The 23,534-nt window shown below is 40.7% G+C and overlaps 1 protein-coding gene across 1 annotated transcript in view; it reads right to left on the reverse strand.

The window, feature by feature from the left end:
• Positions 1-23,534, reverse strand: part of LOC107601217 (trinucleotide repeat-containing gene 6C protein-like) — a 75,269-nt gene that overhangs the window by 18,617 nt on the left and 33,118 nt on the right. The window contains exons 6-7 of the mRNA XM_016293308.1: positions 17,444-17,752; positions 473-2,863 (exon numbers count right to left, since the gene is read on the reverse strand). Coding sequence (XP_016148794.1) covers positions 473-2,863; positions 17,444-17,752 — 2,700 coding nt within the window. The remainder of the gene's footprint in view (positions 1-472; positions 2,864-17,443; positions 17,753-23,534) is intronic.

The following is a 23,534-nucleotide window of genomic DNA, read 5'->3' on the forward strand; positions in this document are numbered from 1 at the left end:
TTATTCATTTTGAGACTTTTATTTAATTGAAAACAATTTGCAAAAACAAAAGTCACTTTGTAGCAGTAATGTTAAATGTCTGTTTAGTTGTTGGCACAAGGGAGATCTGAGGATGCCATGTTAAATACAGCTTTGGCAGAGGTAGTGCAAAGCTACACACAAACAGCAGAGGGCATCGGGTTTGTTCCAAGTATCCTGCTGAGGCCTAGTGATACTCCCCACAGATGGCGACCCAACTCTAATTACACACTTCCTCCTGGCTCAAACACTATGTTAAACTACACTCGCAGACAAATTGTAAATACTTTTCTAACATTTCTATTTGTTCTGTTAGCGTGTTCTCTTAGCATGATTTGTCAGTTTTTTTTCTTCACTTGTATGCCAAAATTATCAAACAAAAGTAGAGTGATACATTTTAACCAGGTAAAGGTCATTGACAGTGTATGTTAAAGTAAAAAGTCTTGTTTCTTACCTGGATTCATAGGGGTTGTTCTATTGTGAGGTGGCCCTGTTTGATGTGGGCCAGCGTTATCAGGGGAAATGTGATTATTGTTTGAATTTGGCCCTCCATGGCTGTGGGTCTGCATGGGAGGCTGGTTATGGTGGGGATGATGGTGATGGTGATGGTTGCTGGGTACATTGTTGGCATCGCCAGGTCCTGGTTTGCCTTGCATCCCAGGGTTATTCTTGTCCCAGAGATTGACTGTCTTGTTGCAACTGCTTGGGTCACCCCAAGCTGAGGTACCATCATCGATCTCCATCTTACGTCGGATGGAGTGTGGAGAGGGCTCCTCCCATCCAGTGGGCTCTCCAGTGTGGTCAGGTTTAACACCTCCACCATTTCCTCCTCCCCATCCAGAGCCACTCCGCTTTACAGAGTTAGGACCTCCCCAAGAACCCATGCTTCCACTGCCACTATTGCCATTGGTGCCCTCCTGGGGCTTGTTATTCCATCCTTGTGATGGCACACTGGAGTTTTGTGCATCTCCCCAGTTTCCTCCTACTCCCGGAGCAGGCTTTCCCCATCTTCTGGAGCTCTCGTTCCAGCCGGTACCCTCTCCCTCCCAAGTAGAGCTGGAGGGACCATTTTTCTTTCCATTTCCTGGTTCACCCCATTCTCCTCCAGACCCGCTTTCTCCACCAGGTCCATTGCCCCATCCGTGAGAAGTTTTGGGCACCTCAGTCCAGCCCTGTGGTTTGGCTTTAGCGTGACTGTCTTCCCATGTAGGAGACTTCTCCTCTGATCCCCAAGTCTGACCACTTTTCTGCAGATTGCCACCTGGACCTCCAGCTGGGGTACTGCCCCAACTTCCTGGACCACTGGAAGGTTTCTTGTTGCTGGTAGGATCTGCCCAACCAGAGCTAGCTTGGGGTGATGGCATGGTTGTGCCCCATCCAGGTGCAGCTCCAGTACTGGGGCAGGGGCCCTCATTCTTGCCCCCAGAGTCAGGTCTGGATGTAGTGCCAGAGTTTGGGTTGGCACTGCTAGAAGTTGGTGTTGGTCCTACATTGGCTGCATTTGAGGACGAGCCCCATGATTCAGTTCCAACGTCATTCTTACAGTTGGCGCGTGCAGCTTCTTCGGTCTCCCAAGAGGTGTGTTGACGCACTGGTGTTTGTCCCCAGCCTGTGTTACATAGAACCCGAGGGTCCATATCCTGGGTAGGCAGAATAGGGGAAGCCTCATCTCTTGATGAGCAGACCCTCCTGCGAGGATGACATTCCATGCTGTCACTGCTTCCCTCACTGGCTGGGGCATTGGCCCCACGGACCCAAGAGTTGAGCTGCTGCTCTTGGGTGGGAGAGCCTGAGGAATCCCATCCTTTGGCCTCACTGTTGGAATGCTTACCCCAGTCTCCAGTTGAGGCAGCTTGTCCCCATCCAGAAGTGCCTGAGGCCCCTCCTTGTCCCCAGCTGCTCCCTGAGTCCCAACCAGAGTCTTTTGAGCCACCACCAGACTTGGCATCTCCATTACCCCAAACAGGTTCTTCATCCCCGTTGACCTGTGAGGCTCCTCCTGGATTTTGAACAAACGAGCCCATGCCTGCAGGTCCAACCCCCCAGTTAGGCAGGCTGTGGCCAGGGCTTCTGGGCTCTTGCTTAGTGTGATTTGGTCCATCAGTGTTAAGGTTCTGAGGTTCGGAGCTGAAAGACACATTCGTGGATGGGGTGGAGTGTGGCTCTGAGGAGTCACTGGGCACAATACTACCCCATGAGGTGCTGCCATTGCCACTGCCACCATTACCTGCAGAATTTCCATTGGCACCACCTATACTGCCACTGCTGCTAGGGCCCTGACTGGGCAGAGTGCCAGGTGGGCTACAGAGATTAGGAGGAGGAGGGTTGCTTCCTCCAGAGCTGCCGCCACCCATGCCGGTCCCTTCATGTCCCAGAACTGGCCAGGCAGAGGGGTTAGCGTTGGGGTTTAAGTTCAAGTTAAAGTTAGAGGAGCCCCAACACCTGGCTCCCACTGATGTGCTGGAGACTTCATTTTTCCCTTCTCCTCCACTGGCAGGAGACGGGCCAGAGCCCCAGCCTCTGCCGGCCCCACCCTGACTAGAGAGTAGACCTCCTGAGTGGCTGGCATTGGCTTTGCTGGGGTGATTGGCGGAGAAATGGCCTTGCTGGCCAGCTCCTGTGGCCATACTCATGCTGCTGATGTCACTGATACTTTCAGTGTCCAAGGGGCATCCTGCAGGGGCGTGGCTTTCTTTGCATGAAATGGAAGGCCACGCCTCCGTATCGCGCTTGTCAATAATCAGTGGATCCCAGCCGCTGCAGCTGTTGGTAGAGGCTGTAGTGGCACTGCGATTGGGGGATATATTCTCATACTGGGCTGCCAGGCCACTCTGTGGGGGCAGCTCTACAGAAAGAAAGAAAAAGAAAGAAAGAGAAACTATTGAAATAATGTGCATATGACCTATATTAATTTCATTCACTCATATGACCACTCAACACAATTTAGCTTTTATACATGTAATGATAAAATACATTATATGTATAAATGCAATTAGCAATATTGCAAATTTTTTTTTATTAGATTACAAAAAGTTTGATTTTAAGAAAATAATTAAATCTATACAAATACAGACAAATGCAAAGTTCTCAGAAGATTTACATTTCACTTGAAAAATTTATCTGAAACATTCATCTAAATGACCATTTACTGAAAGATCTGGCTAGATCGATCAAAACATTTTTTCTTGGCTTGCTTTAAGAAAAATTATGCTTTACATCAGCACAGTAGCTATGTCATAACTTACATAAATAAAAATGTATAATATAATAAAAATGCAGCATTAACAGCATGTGTTGGTTCACATGTATATGCTAGCCCGGAGTCATTATTTTTCACTGCTGTCATCGCCTTGCTTCTCCCAACCACAACCACCTCCCTCTGCTGGACTGACAGATTACAACCACAGACTTTGCTTTCAAAGAAATATGTTCATTCTAAATATGACACATTGATAACAACATTGAAAGCAGCGCAAATGCCCACATATGGATACCAGGATCCTGGTGTGTTAATTAGTTGGCAATGCTGCCCAGCCTCTTGGCACTTGCTCAACTCTGTTGTTGTTGTTGTTTTTATGTGGATTTACATGAGCAGGCACGGCTCAGTCTGTATCAGATCTGCGCAAAGTGGCAGCGCCTGTGCACACCAGGCTTTCTGTCACCAACCACGGAAAAAAGCACTTTTAACTAAAGACAAGAAAAAGGAGTCTATGAAAGAGAGTATAGTGTGTTTCCAACACAAAAGCTATCCTTCTGTAGAGTCACTGCGTAGTAAAGGACGCCATTTTATCAAATCTGAACTAAAGCCAAAAAAGCTTAGAGCTGCCATCAACATCTTACAGTGTCTCGCTGAAGAAAGCTTATCAGATGGCGCAGCAAACCTCTGCCCTGCATTAATCTCTAACATGCAACGCAATAGCTTTAGGGATTTGCATTTTATTTTGCAGTTATATGAATGCTACACTTCCAGATCAAACAGCAGCAGTACAGCAGAGAGCAAAGCAAGGGAAAAGCATGTTATCAGCGCGTGGAGGATCATACTATGAGGTTGGAGGGGGTGGGGTCGCAGAGAAGTGGAAAAGTACCTGAAGAGAGATGTCGCCCAACCATCCTGAGAGAAGCGCTAGGCTGCGTGCAGAGCGCTGGCCATCCCTGTTACAATATGTCTGCTGCTCGCGAGGCTTCTGAGGCTCATATTTGAAATGCTGCCAAGGAGCTGCAGCTCAGTACACGAGCGACCACCCCGTTCGTCCCACACGGTTTCGGCAAGATCCGATCTCTGTTCCCTCACCCGGGCTTTATTTATATCTACCTCTATTTCTGATTCGGAGAGGAGACTTTCTTGTGAGGGAGGGGAAACAGGGTTGCATGGGAGTTGAAGGTTAAAGCCAAGAGCATTCCGTGGTGCCATTAGGAGGGAGGAAAAACAAAACAAAAAAGAGGGATTCCTTTTCTTGTGTGCCCCTCTTCTCTTTCATGCTTTCAAACTGTCACAAAACATTTAGCCGAGACCATTCAGGCTGCAATTAGCACCGCCGCTCACAATAGAGCGAGCTGAATAAATGCACAAAAGCAAGCCAGCCTCAGAGCATAGGCTGCACTGCAAGGACTGTGCATACACAGAAACACACACACAGCTCCCTGTCATACTGGCTGATTTTAAGGATACAGTTTTTTTGTAATATTAAAAGTACAGTGGGTTTGTGAAGTTGAAGCTCTGCATACCAGAGGTGCGGTTCCAAGTTTAGAGGAAAACAACACTTCAATGGCTGAATGGGAAACAGGATAAACACACCAAATGAGGCTCACATGGAGGCGGGCAGGTGGCCAAGGGCTAAATATCTGCATAGAGTGTGCCCGTGCTTTAATGATGCAGAGGAGAAAGAAAGACGACCGGAAAGCATGCATGCTGGGAGGAAAGAAGGGATGGCTCCAGTACTGGAGGGATAGAAACACTGAAAAAGAGATGAACACTTACAAAAGCACACTAGCTCTTGGCATCAAGGAAGGCATTGTTTACAAATGATCCCAGCGCCTCCCATACACACAATACACAAAAGTCCAAAGAGAACAGACTCTTATTATACTCCAACTCAAAGGCAGCTTTTCCCAGTCAAATATGCAATGATGTAATCAAAGCCTCATTATTGATTATTCCCATGCTTGCAAATGACCCTTTTATGAAAACCTCAAACCAGTAAATTCTAAGTTTCACTACCTAAACAGTTATTGGTTGGTTTCGTTTGTGTCTTTCTGTAGTAACTCTTACTAACGCTGATGACACACAGGACAACTTTTTTTGAGGAATGTTTCTTGGAAACTTTCCCACTGAGAATGGGTAACAAATTTCTATCTGGATACTTTAGATCGGTTGTGGGCCCTGTGCCTCACCTGGTTGCCCGTTGACGGCAAAAAGTTGCCCCGTGTCTCATCAGCCTAAGAGTCAGAGTGCCAGAGTACTGTACACAAAGGAGTTTACCATCCCTTGTTGGAGACAAATTAGTCCAGACAAATGCTGGACCAATTTATGCCCAGTGACTACCTGCGTCACTGAACTTGCGACACAAACACAACAGTACCGCTAGATTTAAATCAGCACAGTCAGCGAAGGATCGAATGCAACGAGCGCACCTTTTTTAACAACCAAAAAGTGGCTGTTTCGTTGTCTGTTGAGGAAGTACAGACGTTCCTCTCGTTGATAGCAGAGGAGCGGATCCAGCGAGCTTGATGGGGCGACGCGGAATGAAAAAGTTTTTCAGGAGTCGCGCAGCAGTAGAGGCGGCGCAACTATAAGGACATGTGAATAATCCCGCCCACTCTAAAGCGGTACTGAACTGCAGTGGAAACGCAAACCGAGCCGAGCCGTGCATTGCCGTACCGTACCATACTGAGCCGTGCCGAGTCGTACCACGCAGTGGAAAAGCGCCATAAAACAGCAGAACGTGCTTGGAAACACTGAGGAACATCCTTTACAACCATTGTTATTTTTAAATCTTGTGAGAAATATACAATTAAAAGTTGGACTTAAAGTTAGTTGTGCTAATCTCAAATCATCAAGAGTGTATACGTGTAATAATTCGCCCAATAATAAAATTACCTAAAACTAATCTATTCATGTCTTATAAAAATGACATCTGCACTATTATTCAATTTTCGGTCTATATAAACATGTACTAAACATGTTTGAACTAGGGATGGGTCACTATTTTCGAATATTCGATTAGTTGATTTAATAATAGAATATCGAATATGTTGTGCGAGTATTGTCAAAAAAATTCCCCATGTTTTCTGTGCTGATGCAGTGGTGACGCATTAATGTAAGCTGAGGGTGGAGCTGCCAATAACACACCTAAAAGCTGTCAAAGACAACAGAAGAACACTGTCTCACGCGTACACTGACTGTAGAATTGTATGGCATATAACGGTAACTTGGGACGATGTCAAATAAGAGTTTGGTGCGGACCGCAAACACCCCCGATTGGGTTAGAGGTGTGCTGAATCTGCGGTGCGGCGTTTTTAACATGTAGCCCTGTCTTACAATAAAGGCTTTTTATATTTTGCCTGCTATGTGAGTGCCTGGATGTGGATTATTTTTGTTTCTTGCAATGGGATCCACTTTTTGTTTTTGACCTTTTGTTCCCTCTCTGGAGCACTCATAGTCTCGCTCGTGAGTACCTGATGCGCCCCTGGTCAAGAATTTTTTCTGTGCTGAATCTGTATTCGGGAAGGCACAGAAAACGAATAACGTGCTCTATGGAGCCACTTAGGGGACATGGTTAGCCGCTTGCTAGCGGGAGCCTGTTACAATACAGTACATAAAAGGTCACTTACCACATACACAGAGTAAGGAGAGATGACTGACAGGACGATCGGCGAATGATTTGCGGATCCTGAGCACCACTGACAAAAATCTAATCTTGTAAAACATGTGGCAAGTACTGCCGCTCCATAGTATAAACAGAGGATGTGTGATTGCGAATCTCGAAAGTGAAATAAAGCAAGTGCGCATTCAAAAGCGATTTCAATAGCCCGCATATTAATATAGGCTCCCTGATGCCCACAATTTATATTGATACAATACCAGCGATACTTGTGACGTTAAGGGGTCAAAGCAAACCTAGCATGCAAACAAAGCCACATACCCAACGATATACTTGCGAGACCCCTTTAATGTGTTTCAGCATGTTACAATCACTATATGGCTTGAGTTAAGATAGCCTATCCCCTAATGAATTCAATTGTTTGTTATCATGCAGATTGAAAGCGTGAATGGTCTATCTCCCTCTCTCTCTCTCTCTGTTAAAGGGGTCATATGATGCGATTTCAATTTTTCCTTTCTCTTTGCATTTTTTTAACTTTAAACCGCATAAACACATTTCATTACACAAAATAATGTTCTTTTTAGCAGCATCATATGACCCCTTTAAGGGTGTGTAGCCTATACCTGTGTGCATGCATGCGGGGTATGGATCAAATAATCAAATAATTCCCAGCTATCTTCGAATACTATTTTTGCTTGAAATGCACATCCCTAGTTTGAACCAGTGTTGTTTTAGTATTATTTATATATGCGTATCATTTTTATATAAAAAATAGCTTGTATTTTTATATTTTAAGCTTTTGTTTTTTTATTTAATAAACCTTTGAAACATTTTACAATTTAACTTTGTAAACTAAAGTTTTGGTTTTTATATTTTTCTTTAGAGAGTTTTATTTTTATTTCACTTAGTAATTTTAGTATTATTTCAGTTATTTAGAAGCTTTTAGTTAGTTGCCAAGGCAACATTTCTAATTATTTTGTTTACTTTATATAACATTTATTTTATCTTAGCTGAATTTCAATTAACAAAAGTATTTTTAGACACTCTTAAGCTAATACATTGAAATGTTTAGATCTGCACCTCTTTCTCTTTTGGCTCAACTTCTAATGATATATTTCTCAAAAGATTTAAAAAATAACAATAGGAGACATTTAGTTATGATAAAGTTACAAAGCTCAAAGTCCACTTCCAAAGGAGATATTTTATTTAACAGAAATCCCTTTTCAAAAACTACAACGAACGACTCGTTTGGACTACAACGCATATTTTCCGGGATTTGTGATATCCCAAATACCGACGAATGGGACGAGACCGGTTGAGCTGCACTAGAGAAGGCAACGAGTGTTATAATTTTTGTCGGAGACACGCTAGTTTTCCCCAAGGCAGACGAACTTAGAGTGGTTACAATCATCCGGGTTTAAATCGCGCTCAGATTTATTTGATTTTGAAGCAATATTTACACTGAAGCTCGCAGGCGGCTATGGTAAGGGGCATGACATTTCCCGACCAGGCGCAGAGTGGAGCCAATCACAACACACACTGGCCCAGCTAACCAATCACAGCACATTTCACATTTCAGAAGGCAGGCCTTCATTTGATACAGGAACTATTCGAGCCGTTCATGCCAGACTGGGGAGAGAGGTGTTGTAATAATGTAAAATATGTGAAAAATAATGTGTTTTTCGAACAACCTAGTATGAGAGCGTGTTCTAGTACACCCCCCAAAAAATTTATCCTGTATGAATAGAAGCATAAACTATATCCAAGAAAACAGCACCATATGCTGCCTATGTTTGTATATGCATTCATGTACAAATAAACAGCAGTGGTACCATGGGGCGAAAAACAGGGGGCTTTGCTGACGTTGCTGTGTGTCAGTTGCAAAGACGCTTGGTGGGAGAATGCGAGGAGGAGCTAGCATACATAAGGGTCTTATGCAACAACCATCAGTCTTGATGTACTACATCACGCTCCCGCTTATTCACGGCAGGATGTGACATCAGGAACAGGCAGACACTGGGCAACCACCTGCACTGGACAGCAGGGGGCGACTTCAACTGATGATAGCAGAACTAATACAGGCATAAGAACCCAACAACTAATCAAGACGAGGCCAAAATAAATGCGTAAATAGAGCATGTTATTGTTATAGTTTGCTGACAAATCCTATTTTCTGGATCTCAATGCCTGTATCTGCAAACCAAAGAAAATGAAAGTTAGCCATTTTGGCTTGCCTTGAAGCAAACTAGACTGCCAGAATATTTTTTCTTACTTTTGGGAAAAGAGAGAGGCTTCACACCATTGTACTTGGGGAAGTCCTCATAAACATTCCCTGAACTGGGCCCTCTCTGCCCGGTCAACTTTACTTCCTGGTCACAACAGTGTTGGCGTTGATAGGATGCATGTAAGTGTGTGTGGGTGTGACAGGAAAAGAAAAAGAGCGAAAGTTTTTGTGGTTGGGACAAGTGCCAGTACTCAGGTCTGTTTGGTGGCTCGGGGGAAGAGAATACAGGACTCACTGAGGCAAACAGGCCCATAATGAGCTGATAATTCCCCTGCAACAGCAGGCCTGGAAGTTGTAATGCACTCCACAGAGCAGCTGGCCATACTGAGCAATGTAAACCTCAAAACGACATGCAGAAACAAATACACTAGACCTTAAAGGTGAAGTGTGTAATGCATGTGCCTCTAGCATCAACAAACGCTACTGCAAAATAACGACTGTATTCAGATACGCTCTGACTAGCTGTTTGAAAGGATGCCCCCTAAGGATGGGTTAAATGCAGAGCACTAATTCCTAGTATGGGTAACCATACTTGGCCACATGTCACGTCACTTTAAATCCTCTAATACTCCAATCTGGCATACTGAGCGCTGCCCTGGAATGAAAGACACTGAATACTGCTGACGCAAACTGCTGTCTGATGAATCACACCACAAGGACAGAAATTATGTGATATGAGACTATATTCTGAGATGCTCCACTGCTACATTTATGAATAAAAGAAATCACAACACTCAATATGACGATGTTCCTGCCTTACAGTTTGTTTAGATTTAGAATGCACATGCACTTGCATGGCCAAGCTTATGTGTTTGTGCTTATAAAAATGGCCACTGAGAAAACTGACTGGCCTTATTCGACTTGACTTTAATTGTAACCAATCGCCAAAAAATGTTGTTCTGACATTCTAAAAATTCTATTATTATAACTACTCTAAAATGCTGATTTGGTGCTCAAGAAACATTTCTTATTATTATTGATGAAAACAGTTGTGCTGCCTAAACTTTTTGTGGCAAACAACTTTTTTTCAGGATACTGAAAAATAAATAACATTTTAAATAATAAGTAACATTTTAAATGATAAATGTTTTACTATCACTTTTGATCAATTTAATGCATCCTCTCTAAATAAACAATACTTTTCATGAAAATTCTTACTGACCCCAAACTTTTGAACAGTATAGTATGTACAGGTGTTCTAGAATTCTCCAATATTTTTACATAGAAGAATGACACAAAACAGCACATAGAAAATAGCACACATCATCATTAATTTAAGTTGTAATCCGATATATACACAGACACATGGAAATGGGGCATCAGGCCACGCAAAAGTAAAAAAGCATCGTCTCCTACAGGTTCTGAAGATAGGAGGCAAAGTGTTTCTGTCCCTTGTGCTGTTTTACATTAGATATCCATGTGACGACTGTAGGAAAGACGGGGGGGAGCAAAAGAGACGAGCTAAATGAATACAGCCTCTGTGCTGTTACTGCTGGCTTGAAGCAAGAGCTGTGGGCCATTCGGCTGCATTCCAGTGGCTTCCTGTAAAAACACACACTCACACAGAAAGCTGGGAGCTCTTATTACTAGAGGTCGACCGATATGAGTTTTTCTCTGGCCGATGCCGATATTTAGAAATCAGAGCAGCCGATGGCCGGTATATGCTGCCGATTTTTTTTTCTTCCCTTCATCTCATAAAAGAGAGTTTGAGTAAATGATTATTGCAGGGTACAAGATAGTAATAGTAGTAGTAACCTAATTCATAGTGGCTCAAAATTTAAGTGCCTTTTCAAACCAGGTCTGAAGCATGCTTTTTGTTTATTTTTGCCGACACCAGTGTTTCCCACAGACTTGCAAATGCAAATTGATTCTCTGCCAGCAGGAGGCGCTGTTGGAGTGGGTTTCCCCGGTAAGGACTGTAATCAAGTAAGTCACAAACTCTACTTTATCAGGCATTACAGGAAAGACAACATTAAAATGACATCGAAGCATCGTGCGTACAGGCCCACTTCAAGCACTGGATCACACATATTACACAGCCTGCAGCTCATAACTGCACTGTAAAAAACTGCTGTAGTTTCTACAGTAAAATTTTACAGAATATTACCGTTTAAACATTTTACAAGATGTAGCTGTAATTCGCAATGCATTATGGGTCAAATAAGGTTTTACAGTTGTTAACAGTATATTTCCATGTCAACTGTAATTATTTTAGCAGGTGTGGTCACTGTAGCTCCTGGTTTTTATCATGGATATCATGTTACAATAGCCTGCTATCAGACATTTAGACAAGCGGCCTTGGCATGTGCAGTAAGCTGGAAATTGCTATCATAGCATAGTTAGGCTAAATGCTGCATTTTTCTCATTTTGGCAGTTAATTTTCTTATTGAGAGCAATTAAAGTAGTGTTTACCCAACTTTTAACGTAATGCCCAGTGCGAACGATTGTCATAGTAACTACCACCTGTCGAAATAACTGACGAACAGCAAAATATGTGAAATTTAATTTGTTTATATGTGTTCAGCTGTCCCATATTGACATGACAACTTACTATAATTAGAAACTAACGTTACATGTAAATGTGTGTCTATTGCCACTGTAGTTGTACTGACATTAAAGCTTGTCCGGGACAATTTTTTAGTGAAAGACATCTTTACATGCCCGATTGGACAAGTTAGCCTGATTAAAACTTGGGTGTGGGAAAAAAAACTAAACAAAAAAAACCCCAAGGGAAGCATCGAAACGCGAGACTGATACTTATTTTATTACATTCAACATCAAAACAAATAACCTTAACGGCACACACAAACTCACAAGAAACATGAGGTAAATGTTCAAACTGTTGAGTTTATTTATAACATGATATTGTTAAGGAGCATAAGCGAGCTGTTTTGCTGAATATCACGATTGCAAATGTTACATAGTTCAATACACAATTAGTTAACATTAAGTTACTTACTTATTAGACACAATATTGACTGTTGTTCTATTTCACCAATGAAAATCGTTCCAAACAAAGATCAAAGCAAAACTCATTGGTGTGTTTACTGAATGATTCAGCATTTTGAACGGATCGGTACAATGAACGACTCAATTGACTCACTCACCTAATGGTGGTTTAGTTTCACGTTTAAAAAGTATCATAGCATTTTTCCAACATTTCTTATTTGTAATTTCAAAAATTTATGTAAAACATTAATGTCATAACACAGTTGTAATTTTGCATTATAAATTATTTAATTTGATTGGTGGTACAGTTCTACAATGTATTATTATAATTGAATTTATTAATCAAATGTAAGAGTTTATTTTAAAATATATGCCTTTTTGGGTGTTCATTTTGGTCTCATTTATGTAATGCATTTAAAAAAATTACTTGATAATTTTCATTATTTCTTGTAGGTGCAAAGAATAGCAGCTGATGTGGAGAAATGTTTGATGCTTCAAGACTCTCTGAAGCTGATTATATTAGGTAATGTATTCTTATTAATTCTGTTGTATTTTAGATTACATTTTATATTGAAATACTGTATTGTAGGTTACATTATGGCTTATATTTATTTATTTCAGGTGCACCCAGTGGCTTTCCGAGGGTCAGATGGTTGTGAATTCATACCTCAACTTTGTGGCTGGGTTTGCAGTCTTATTACAACTTCAGTCTGGCGTCCCGGGAGCAGGCATCATGTTACTTAAGTTTAAGTACTGACAAATGCTGACTATTGTATAAGTGGCATTTTCATGCCACTTATACAATATATAATTACAATATATATATACAATATATAATTATTATTATTATTATTATTAGGCAGCCTATTTTAATTCGGCTATTATTATCAAATTGCCCCGTTTTTTTCATTCAGCACTGTATTTCTCGCACACGTGCAAATGAGGAGCCTGTAGCCAGTGGAGGAGTTTACAACCACAAACACAGACACATATCGTCTGCTGATATAAGGTATTTCGTTGCACTTTAACAAGTAATCTGAACGGCCTATATATGTGCAATATTTTAACCGAGCCCTCACTAATTGATTTTAATGCCACAGTTATGTTAGAACGTATCTCATTCTTGTTTCTGTGGTGGTGTGTCGGGCTCACCATGGGGCGTGCGGTCCGGAGCGCTGTATGACTGATGTAACGTTATCCGATTAATTTACATTTACTCCAAATGTATGAACTTACCTGTTTTAAATACTTTATATTTAACGTGTTCGTTTACGTCCAATATTTAGTGTTTAACTGGTGGGTCTTTAAAATAAATCTACTTCTGATTTTCACCGTTGACTGATTTTGCAGACCTTTTAGACCGATAACTTCCGTGCTCTGATGCGGCAAATTTGTCAAAGGACGCGCGGTCCTAATAGCGATGTATGACTGTTGTATCTGAATATATATATATGAACTAGCTGTTTTAAATATTTTAGTATTTAACATGTTAGTTTATCAGTGTTTTTGAAAGTATATTATTTAGATTTGTGGTGCTTCCATAGACTCTCTCTCTCTCTCACGCGCTGTTTAAAACACCAAATAGTTATGAAATAGCCTATGACAAGTACAGGGAGTCTCTCTCTTGCCCCAACCCACCCATGCACGATAATACCATCTATCGGCGATCTCACGGACTAGTGATATGACAATTTGAAAAATTACCATATCGCCCAACACTAATGGATTTGCTAATGGAGGCCTTTATTCACCCCCCGGAGCCGTGTGAGGGACGATTTATTATGGATGCGCGCACTTTATTTCACATCTTCTGAACTGTTGACAACCAACACCCGCTTACCCCCATTGAATGGCTTGGAGGGGCCAGGACAAATTTTACAATAACTCCGATTGGATTTGTCTGAAAGAAGAAAGTCACATACACCTAGTGGTGTGTCGGGCTCACCATGGGGCGTGCGGTCCGGAGCGCTGTATGACTGATGTAACGTTATCCGATTAATTTACATTTACTCCAAATGTATGAACTTACCTGTTTTAAATACTTTATATTTAACGTGTTCGTTTACGTCCAATATTTAGTGTTTAACTGGTGGGTCTTTAAAATAAATCTACTTCTGATTTTCACAGTTGACTGATTTTGCAGACCTTTTAGACCGATAACTTCCGTGCTCTGATGCGGCAAATTTGTCAAAGGACGCGCGGTCCTAATAGCGATGTATGACTGTTGTATCTGAATATATATATATGAACTAGCTGTTTTAAATATTTTAGTATTTAACATGTTAGTTTATCAGTGTTTTTGAAAGTATATTATTTAGATTTGTGGTGCTTCCATAGACTCTCTCTCTCTCTCACGCGCTGTTTAAAACACCAAATAGTTATGAAATAGCCTATGACAAGTACAGGGAGTCTCTCTCTTGCCCCAACCCACCCATGCACGATAATACCATCTATCGGCGATCTCACGGACTAGTGATATGACAATTTGAAAAATTACCATATCGCCCAACACTAATGGATTTGCTAATGGAGGCCTTTATTCACCCCCCGGAGCCGTGTGAGGGACGATTTATTATGGATGCGCGCACTTTATTTCACATCTTCTGAACTGTTGACAACCAACACCCGCTTACCCCCATTGAATGGCTTGGAGGGGCCAGGACAAATTTTACAATAACTCCGATTGGATTTGTCTGAAAGAAGAAAGTCACATACACCTAGGATGTTTTGAGGGTGAGTAAAACACAAGCTAATTTTCATTTTTGGGTGAACTAACCCTTTAACGGCTCAATTATCAGCTAGTAGTTATTTGAAGAACAATTATTTGGGAAAAATAAATGCCACTGCATTGTAAAATGAGGAAATAATAAATAAATAAATAAATAAAATTATTCTTACAAAAGGTGTCTATTCACAGACTTTTTGATTACTTTAGTTTTTCATGAGGTTATGTATTAAATAAGAACAGTAGTAAATTTATTCAATTATTTTCATAAATATTACTGACAAAACTGTGTATCTTTAATTACACACTGCTATGTAAACAACCAGACTGTAACTATACTGGTTTAAGTCTCTCAGTACGATATAAGTTGTAAGTGGCTGATTCATTAAAAAGAACTGACTCAAAAGATTCACTCGTTTAGGAATTGGACTACACTAGTCTTACTGTATTGTTTTGATTCACTAAAATAAGGAGCCCATACGAGTCATTTGTTTGAAATCAGACTACACTGATTGCGATTGTGTGGCTTTGCTTCACTACAAAGAAGAGTCTTCATTGAGTGCCAATGATTCCAAAAAATATGATCAAGGAAGACAGTTTGCTAGAAATTGGAACAGGGCTCTGGTCTTGCTCTTAACTAGGACTCCAGAGCTGAGAAGAACACATGATTCCCTTCAGACCACAAATAAGAGCCAATCAATACTCTGGGAGGAGAGAAGAACAGTCCATGAGACAGCCCATTTTTGTGCCATGCCAATCAAAGGAGACTCCTTCTGAATCACGCACATTTACTGTAAGCTGTGAATCACCCCTGCCGATAGAGCTGATCGTCCGCCATCTCTCCCTTTTCCTTTTTAACTCGTTCTTTCGCTCTGCCACTGCAAATCATGAAGCCACAGACACACAGCAGAAGATTGCCAAGTCCACGTACAAACTACAACACTCTTGGCACACCCACACGCCTCCAAACACAGGAAGTAGCAAAGCACAACTCAGCAAGAACGTTTTTCTCCATCTAGTTTTCTTCGCCTGCAAAACAGACAGCAAAAAAACAAAAAAAAAACAGCATCCAGAACTACCTACTGCACATGGCACACATGAATAAGCTCAAACAACACTACATAACAAACCAACCCTGATTAAATGTCAACAGGAGATTTCAACATGACCCTGTCTGTGATGAACAAATTAGGCCATTTACTACCTATTGAACCACATCTATTGCACCACACTCATAAGGGGCTGTTCACATAAAATGTGATTTTTCATTTCACTGTGCTAATTTTCCATTGTTTTTCTATGTAAACAAGCGTGAGACCGACGTCTTTGACACTGTGCTCTGCGTTTTGACACGCCGTTCTAAAAATGCAACGCTCAAGTTTAAATAAGTTCAACTTTACAAAAAAATGCATCTCAATTTTTTTTACCTTATACACAAAAATGCAGCTTCAAACGCAGCTTGGCGCAGGGCGGTGGAATGGAGGAAGGAATGGTTCTTAAGACAATTTTTTAAAGCTTTTTTCTTAAATTTTCTTATAACTTGCCAGTTTCATTTTTTTATTCAAATCTCTTTATTAGGGCTAAATTAAGATACAAATTTCCCAATACGATTCAAATTTCAATTCACAATTTCAATAACATTCTGATTTGGTTCTTGGATAAATTTTTGGCTACATGAAGTATTTTAATTTGAACACATTTTTTTTATTAAAAATTTTTTACACAATGAGCGTTGTTTACATTCAGCATGCTGAATGTAAACAGCGCTCATTACATTTATTACATCCTGGGATACTCTCCAAAATGGCGGAAGACGGTAACTCGGGGAGAAGAATTGCTATTTGCTGTTATTATTGTTTTCTTTATGCACAAAAAGTATTCTCGTAGCTTCGTAAAATTACAGTTGAACCCCCGATGTCACATTACTGATGTCCTTGCTACGTTTCTGTGCGTTGATTGTGGTAATATCCTAGCTGTCTATGGAGGGTCAGAGGCTCTCGGATTCCATCAAAAATATCTTAATTTGTGTTCTGAAGATGAACGAAGGTCTTACGGGTTTAGAACGAAATGAGGGTGAGTAAGTAATGACAGACACACATTTTTGGGTGAACTATCCCTTTACACAAGGAAAAAAAAGTGGCACTTGGTTTGAAATTTAACATCAGAAATTGACATTGCTGCCATTTGTTGTAATCGTTTCATGTGACTGACAGGCTGCTTTAGGGGAATTCATCTACTGGACAACCTTATTGCCCAGCTCTTCTGCAGAGATGCCATTGCAAGGGGGAGAGCAAAAAAAAAAAAAAAGATGTGCACAAATAAATCAATAATAAATACTGCAATATTTAATAGTGACTTGAATATTAATCTCTCTTGCTCTTATCAACCGTGCAGATGGTTGCCAACCCCAGCAAACAAAAGATAGAACAAAAGAAAGCAGCTTTACATTATTGTACCACATGAGAATGGGCTGATAGTCTGTACAAACCATCCAAACACCCCCTGCCACAACCAGCTCTTCTACCTTCCTGCAATATTACATAACAAAACCACAAAACAGACCACCAACTATAGGCGTTAAGTGTTTTCTTGGCTGCACCCTGACTCAGCAGGCCGCCCTGTGTACATCATGGAGGCGAGGCTGACCTGGGTGGGTCTGGCAGAAGAAGGGCTGAGACGCAGGGTTGGCGGACACTGGCTGCACAAGAGCTGTACTTCCGGCGGGCAGAGGTTGGCCCCGCTTCAGTAGCTGCTTGTGTTCGTGTTGACGGAAACGAGGGGGCACCTCTCGGGGCGGGTAGCGAGGGGCTGCCGGCTGCTGCTGTTGGTTGCCGGAGGGTGCGCGCTTGCCATTGCCACCAGTGCTGCTGCTGGCTGAGGGCACAGACGGGTTGGTGGCGGTGCTGGGGTTGGTGGGGGGAGGAGGGGTGGGGCTGGGCTTGGCAGAGTCTGGCACTGTGGACACAGAGATGAAAGAATGACAGAAAGAGAGAGCGAGAGAGAGCGAGAGAGAGAGAGAGAGAAGGGGGAGAGGGAAGGATAAAGTTAATTTTAGCACATGCCATAATGAAAGCAAACAGGAAGTGTCTTTAGAGGGACAACTATGAGAGGATTCGGGAGGGATGAGCGGGTGGCGAGACCATCGCGGATGTCGTTCGCCTGTCTCCACCTATCACAGCCGGTCTAGACGCACAGGGGCTCTCGTGGAGGGAGACGAAAGGAAACGAAAGTGCCATTTATCTTAACGCATCTGTGTTGTGGAGGAGGCAGAAACGGTTACACAATTAGCCATCAGAGAGCCTGATCCAGGCAGATCTCCGCCTGAGGCAGAGGCAAAGATGAAGCAGAGGGAGCGCAAACATCTGCGTGAATGAGTACCGAACTTACGTAACGCAGACGGGGGAGATGCTTATTCTGCTGGGGGGAAAAAAACACCGTCTGGTGGTGGAGCTTGGAGGAGAAAAAAAAACACTTGGGTTTCTAGGCTTTGATTGATTTTAGTAGCTTCAGAATTTTCAGGCAGAGTGACAAGAGGGTGAAATATCAAAATGCATACAAAGATAGGTCTACACTGATGCACTGAAATTATTCACAGGAGGCCCTCATCGAACACACCACAAAACTTTAAAAAAGCTCTGCAAACTGGTTAATACAAATTGCTGGTTTGTAATAAAACACATCGGTGACCACTCAACCTGCTTTTATTTTCTCTGTAGAAAATGTCAATAAAAAGGTCCAAGTCATGAATCAAACCAATCCACTTCAAAATTAATTACAACATTACAATCTTTGCTTTGAAGAATGTGAACGTGTAAGTATATAAAAATAAGGAAAACAGACAAAGGTACAAGAATGTACTTAATGACTTTATGAGGGAATAAACTACTCATCCGATAAAGCTTTGCGACTGACATAAATCAAATGATGGTATATAAACTAGGGTTGTGCCGATAGACGATAGTCAGAGATATCGCCTGTGTCTGATGCAGAATCAAGATGACGATTATTATTATTCTGCTAGTATTATTATTTAATTAATATTAGGGCTCATTTGCTCCATTATATTTCTTTTTGCGTGTTTTTACAGTGTTGCGCGTTATAACCAATCACACACGAATATGTTGAGTTTATGAATGCAATGGCCAATCAGAGGTGTTCAGACGAGTCGTCGCTGAAACACTGGAGTTTTGTGGTTGAGTGCGTGCTCGCTGACTAAATTCTGCATATTTAGCTGACCACTCAGGGTCAACTGTCTTGTCAATTCTAAGAACGTTGATTTCCTGGTTAAGGGAAATAACTTTCTTATGCAGGGATTTTCCCTGCTTTACATACTTTTGGCCAATAAACCCAGTGATATCAGCGTTGGTTGCCATGCAACAAAGAGGCCTGTTCGACTTCCTGGGGTGTTACGCATTCCGGGGGGAAGGGTTCATGGGTCCTCATATGGCTTGTTAACTGAGGTTACAGAGTATTTGTTATATAAAAAGAGAATATATAGTGTGTTGGATTGGTCCAGACGCTACAAATGCAATGGCCAATCAGAGGTGTTCAGACGAGTCGTCGCTGAAACACTGGAGTTTTGTGGTTGAGTGCGTGCTCGCTGACTAAATTCTGCTCTCTCGCGAATTCTCTCATCATAAACAACGAAGTACAGGTGTACATGCGATGTAAGTATAAGAGATTAATTGACCATGCGGTGTAACTAGCTTCGCTGCTTATAACGGGAGTGTTTTTAAAGTGCATAATCTCACGCTAGACTGAAGTTCTTTGATAATGTAAAAGTTCTTTGCTTGTTTTCTGTAGCTGCTGTTTGAATAACTGAGGAAATGTAAGCATTAAAATCAGTAACATGTTTTTATTAAATTCTGATCATGTTAAATACAAATTCATTCATATTAAAAAAAATTGACATGACATCCATATGCTACATGACTAAAAAGATATAATGTGTAGTTAATAGATTACACTAACATTAAGCTGCTTTTAGCCATACCCTGGAGTAAGTACTATCCGGCTATGAAACTAAGTAAGTCTCACAGGTTGATGATAGGACGATGTGACTATGGAGCATATCATCCAACAGTAATACAAACAGCTACTGATTAATAGTCATTATTAGTGTTGTCAAAAGACCCGCTAATTCGGTACCAAGTCGGTACTAAAAAAAATGAAAACGTTACGGTACCAGGTTTTTTTAAAGTACTGGTGGTACCAAGTACCCAGTCAACCCAGTTCTTGATGCGCTATTCGAGAGGTGTGCAGATGCACTCTCTTCATAAAAGCACTGAGACATGGCGACCTCAAAATGAGGAAACACATCAAACTAACAAAACACTTTAAAGACAGACACCCGGATCAAATGAAAGAGTTCAAGCAGGTAAGCTTCATTTTAATTTTTAATATTTGTGTTTCCCATACATTTGATTTATTCGTGGCGGCCTGCCACAAAAGGCTTTGACTTCGTTCAATAAACATGAGCACCACACGTGTCAAAGACGAAACCCGGTGCGGGTGTTTTTATATCACTTTATTTCTGAAGGAAACCGATTGTCTTCAGAAAATGATGGATGTCATTTTCATTTCATCTTGCCTGTAATGCCTGAGCAGCATTTGTGAGCGCAACACTTATTTGATTACAGCTGTTACCGGGGAAACCTCTATCTCTCCCGCTCTACAAGCGCCTCCTGCTGCCAGAGAATGAATTTGCATATATGTTGCCACAAATAGAGTGCAAGTCTGTGAGAAACACTGCTTCTGATATGAATATTATTCAATATTTTAATTTGAGTGTCGGATTGAAATTAACATTGCTGTTATTAGAGTAGTTAATCGCTAGCATAAGCGCGGCTAACACTAATATAATGAACAGTAGAATTAAGTTTCTTTATTAAGTATTTAATGCTCCTATAACTTTTATTAGGGTAAAAAAACAGGAGGACATGATGACATTTACTATTTTTTACACAACAGAAGCTTTTAAATTAATTGTGAATCTAAAATATGCGTGTGAGAGAACGCACAAATGGTTAACATTGTTTGTTTCATATCAGTCAGAAAAGCAGTTCTGGGCTTTTTTTTTTTTTTTTTTAGCTAACTTAGTTGTTATTCTTGGCTGAATAACTCTAGAAGGTTTTAAAAGCCCTTTAAAATTAAATACTTCTGTTATGAATATTATTCAATATTTTAATTTGAGCGTCGGATTGAAATTAACATTGCTGTTATTAGAGTAGTTAATCGCTAGCATAAGCGCGGCTAACACTAATATAATGAACAGTAGAATTAAGTTTCTTTATTAAGTATTTAATGCTCCTATAACTTTTATTAGGGTAAAAAAAACAGGAGGACATGATGACATTTACTATTTTTTACACAACAGAAGCTTTTAAATGAATTGTGAATCTAAAATATGCGTGTGAGAGAACGCACAAATGGTTAACATTGTTTGTTTCATATCAGTCAGAAAAGCAGTTCTGAGCCTTTTTTTTTTTTTTTAGCTAACTTAGTTGTTATTCTTGGCTGAATAACTCTAGAAGGTTTTAAAAGCCCTTTAAAATTAAATATGTACACAGTTTGGATTAAATGAAAGTATAGTAAAAAAATTTAATTAGCAAGTTTTTGTGTTTTGCTGTGGTACCGAAATTGGTACCGAGAACCGTGGATTTTCACTGGCATTGGTACCGAATACTGAAATTTTGGTACCATGACAACACTAGTCATTATACATTAGTTACACAAAAAATTGCAAAATGACTGCAAAATATTCATGTATATTCAAATGAACAAGTCGTTTGAGAGGATGGGGAGACTGATTCAACGATGTGTTCATCACTTGGTACTGGCACTTGGTCAGTTTAATAGGTTACACTTGTCTACTTTTGGTGTTAATCGTTGAACCAACAAAAGATTGAAAAAAATACTGAATTAGAAGATTGAAATGATTTTTTCCTGCTTGATTATAATAAAAAAAAACAATTTTTTTAAAGATTTTATCTTTTCTTTTTTTTATCATGTTCAACCAATTTACTTTTTCCCAAACATGAATTTGGGACTACAATATATGAATTATTTTAGTTGTGTTAATGTAGCATTGTAACAACCGTGCTTTGCATGGGATTGGATAGGGAGAGTACATTTTGAAATAGTGTTATTTTATGCAGTTTTAGCAAGATGAGAAAAGGGGAGATTACCACTGTGCTGAAGTGTAGTGCATGTGCTTGTGTTGAGGACCTGCTAACAAGAATTCAAGTTACTTTAATTAAAAAGCAGTAACTATGGGAATGCAACAAATGCAACCAGTTCAAGCTTTTGGATGCCAACACCTGACGTCATATGTTAAAAGTTATATTTTGCTTGCTAGTATGTGTAATTGTTACCCAAGACATCTTTTAAATCACTCAGGTGAACTACACCTTCCGGAATGTACTGCTTCATTCCTATTGGCTGAAAAAGAGGATCACATACACTATAGATTATATACTGGAGAGGCCCAATGTGACGCAGGCTTAATGCTACATGAAAACATGAATGCCAAACTAGCATTAACATGTCCTTTCAATTTCGCCCTTTCTCTCTCCCTCACCCGCACGTCCCTCCCCCAGTCGCGGCCCCTTACTCTCTTTCATGCCATGTTTGCAGCACAGACGCTCCAGTGGCGCAGTCGCAGTGCTAAGCTGGAATCAGTGACATCAATCCCTACTTAAGTCCAGCTCAGCCTGCCTGCCACGATCTGGGCCGACCAATCGCTACAGTTTCCCCATCCTCCTCTGCTTTCCTCGCATCAGAGTCAGCCCATTGTAATAGCCGATTATGAATGTGTTACAGGAAGCATATGGACATGGCTAATTTCTCTTGATTATGCTGGAAGTACCTGCATATTCTATCTTTCACACTTTTGTCCCGGGGCTGTGAAAAATGACTGCAGTAAGGGCCTTTTGATGAAAGGTTTTCTAGAAGCTTCTGTGGAATCTGTCAGTGGCCGTCCAATCACAACACAGCACTGGCGAGGGGAGGTTTGAGAGTGGAACGGGGAGGGAGATGCAACGAGCTCTCAAATGGGAGATGAGAAGAAAAAATAAATAAATAAAAAATAAAAGAGTGTGTGCGCGTGTGCATCTAAATCCAGCTCTCTGAGCACTGGACACAGATACACAACGCAAATCCTCAACCAATTATGCGGTTACGAGATTCATGTGAACTGAAACGCTTTAATTGCTAACCAGTTTACTCTCACGTGTAAACACATTAAAGCCACTTGCCAGAGCTCTGATAGAGAGACACTACACAGGAACTGTTAAAGCAAAGTTACGGGTTCAATACAAGGTAAGCTCTAGCAAACAGTATTTGTGGCATAATGCTGATTATCACAAAACATAATTTAATAATAATAAAAAAATGTATAAATTAACAAAAACGAGTAAGATGAGGTATGGCACACACGTTTAGCAAACACTGAGGAATCAAATGAATAAATAAAAGAAAGCCTCCATAGCTTAAGTTAAACAGCAAAGATACGTTTTTCAAAAAGAAAGTGGTTGCCTCTCATTTTAAAAGGAAAGAGCACAGACAAAGCCTTAGTTTGTTTATATGAAGAGATTTCTTTTATTTGTGTTATTTATTTGATTTGGGGCTTGTTTTACATTTTTAATTTAGTTGTGTTATTTACATTTACATTCAATTTAAATGTTGTTATTTAGCAAACACTTTTATCCAAAGCGATTTACAAATGAGGACAATAGAA

Source organism: Sinocyclocheilus grahami, unplaced genomic scaffold (genome assembly GCF_001515645.1).
Source record: "Sinocyclocheilus grahami isolate Dianchi unplaced genomic scaffold, SAMN03320097.WGS_v1.1 scaffold302.1, whole genome shotgun sequence".
In the NCBI taxonomy this organism is placed as follows: Eukaryota; Metazoa; Chordata; class Actinopteri; order Cypriniformes; family Cyprinidae; genus Sinocyclocheilus; species Sinocyclocheilus grahami.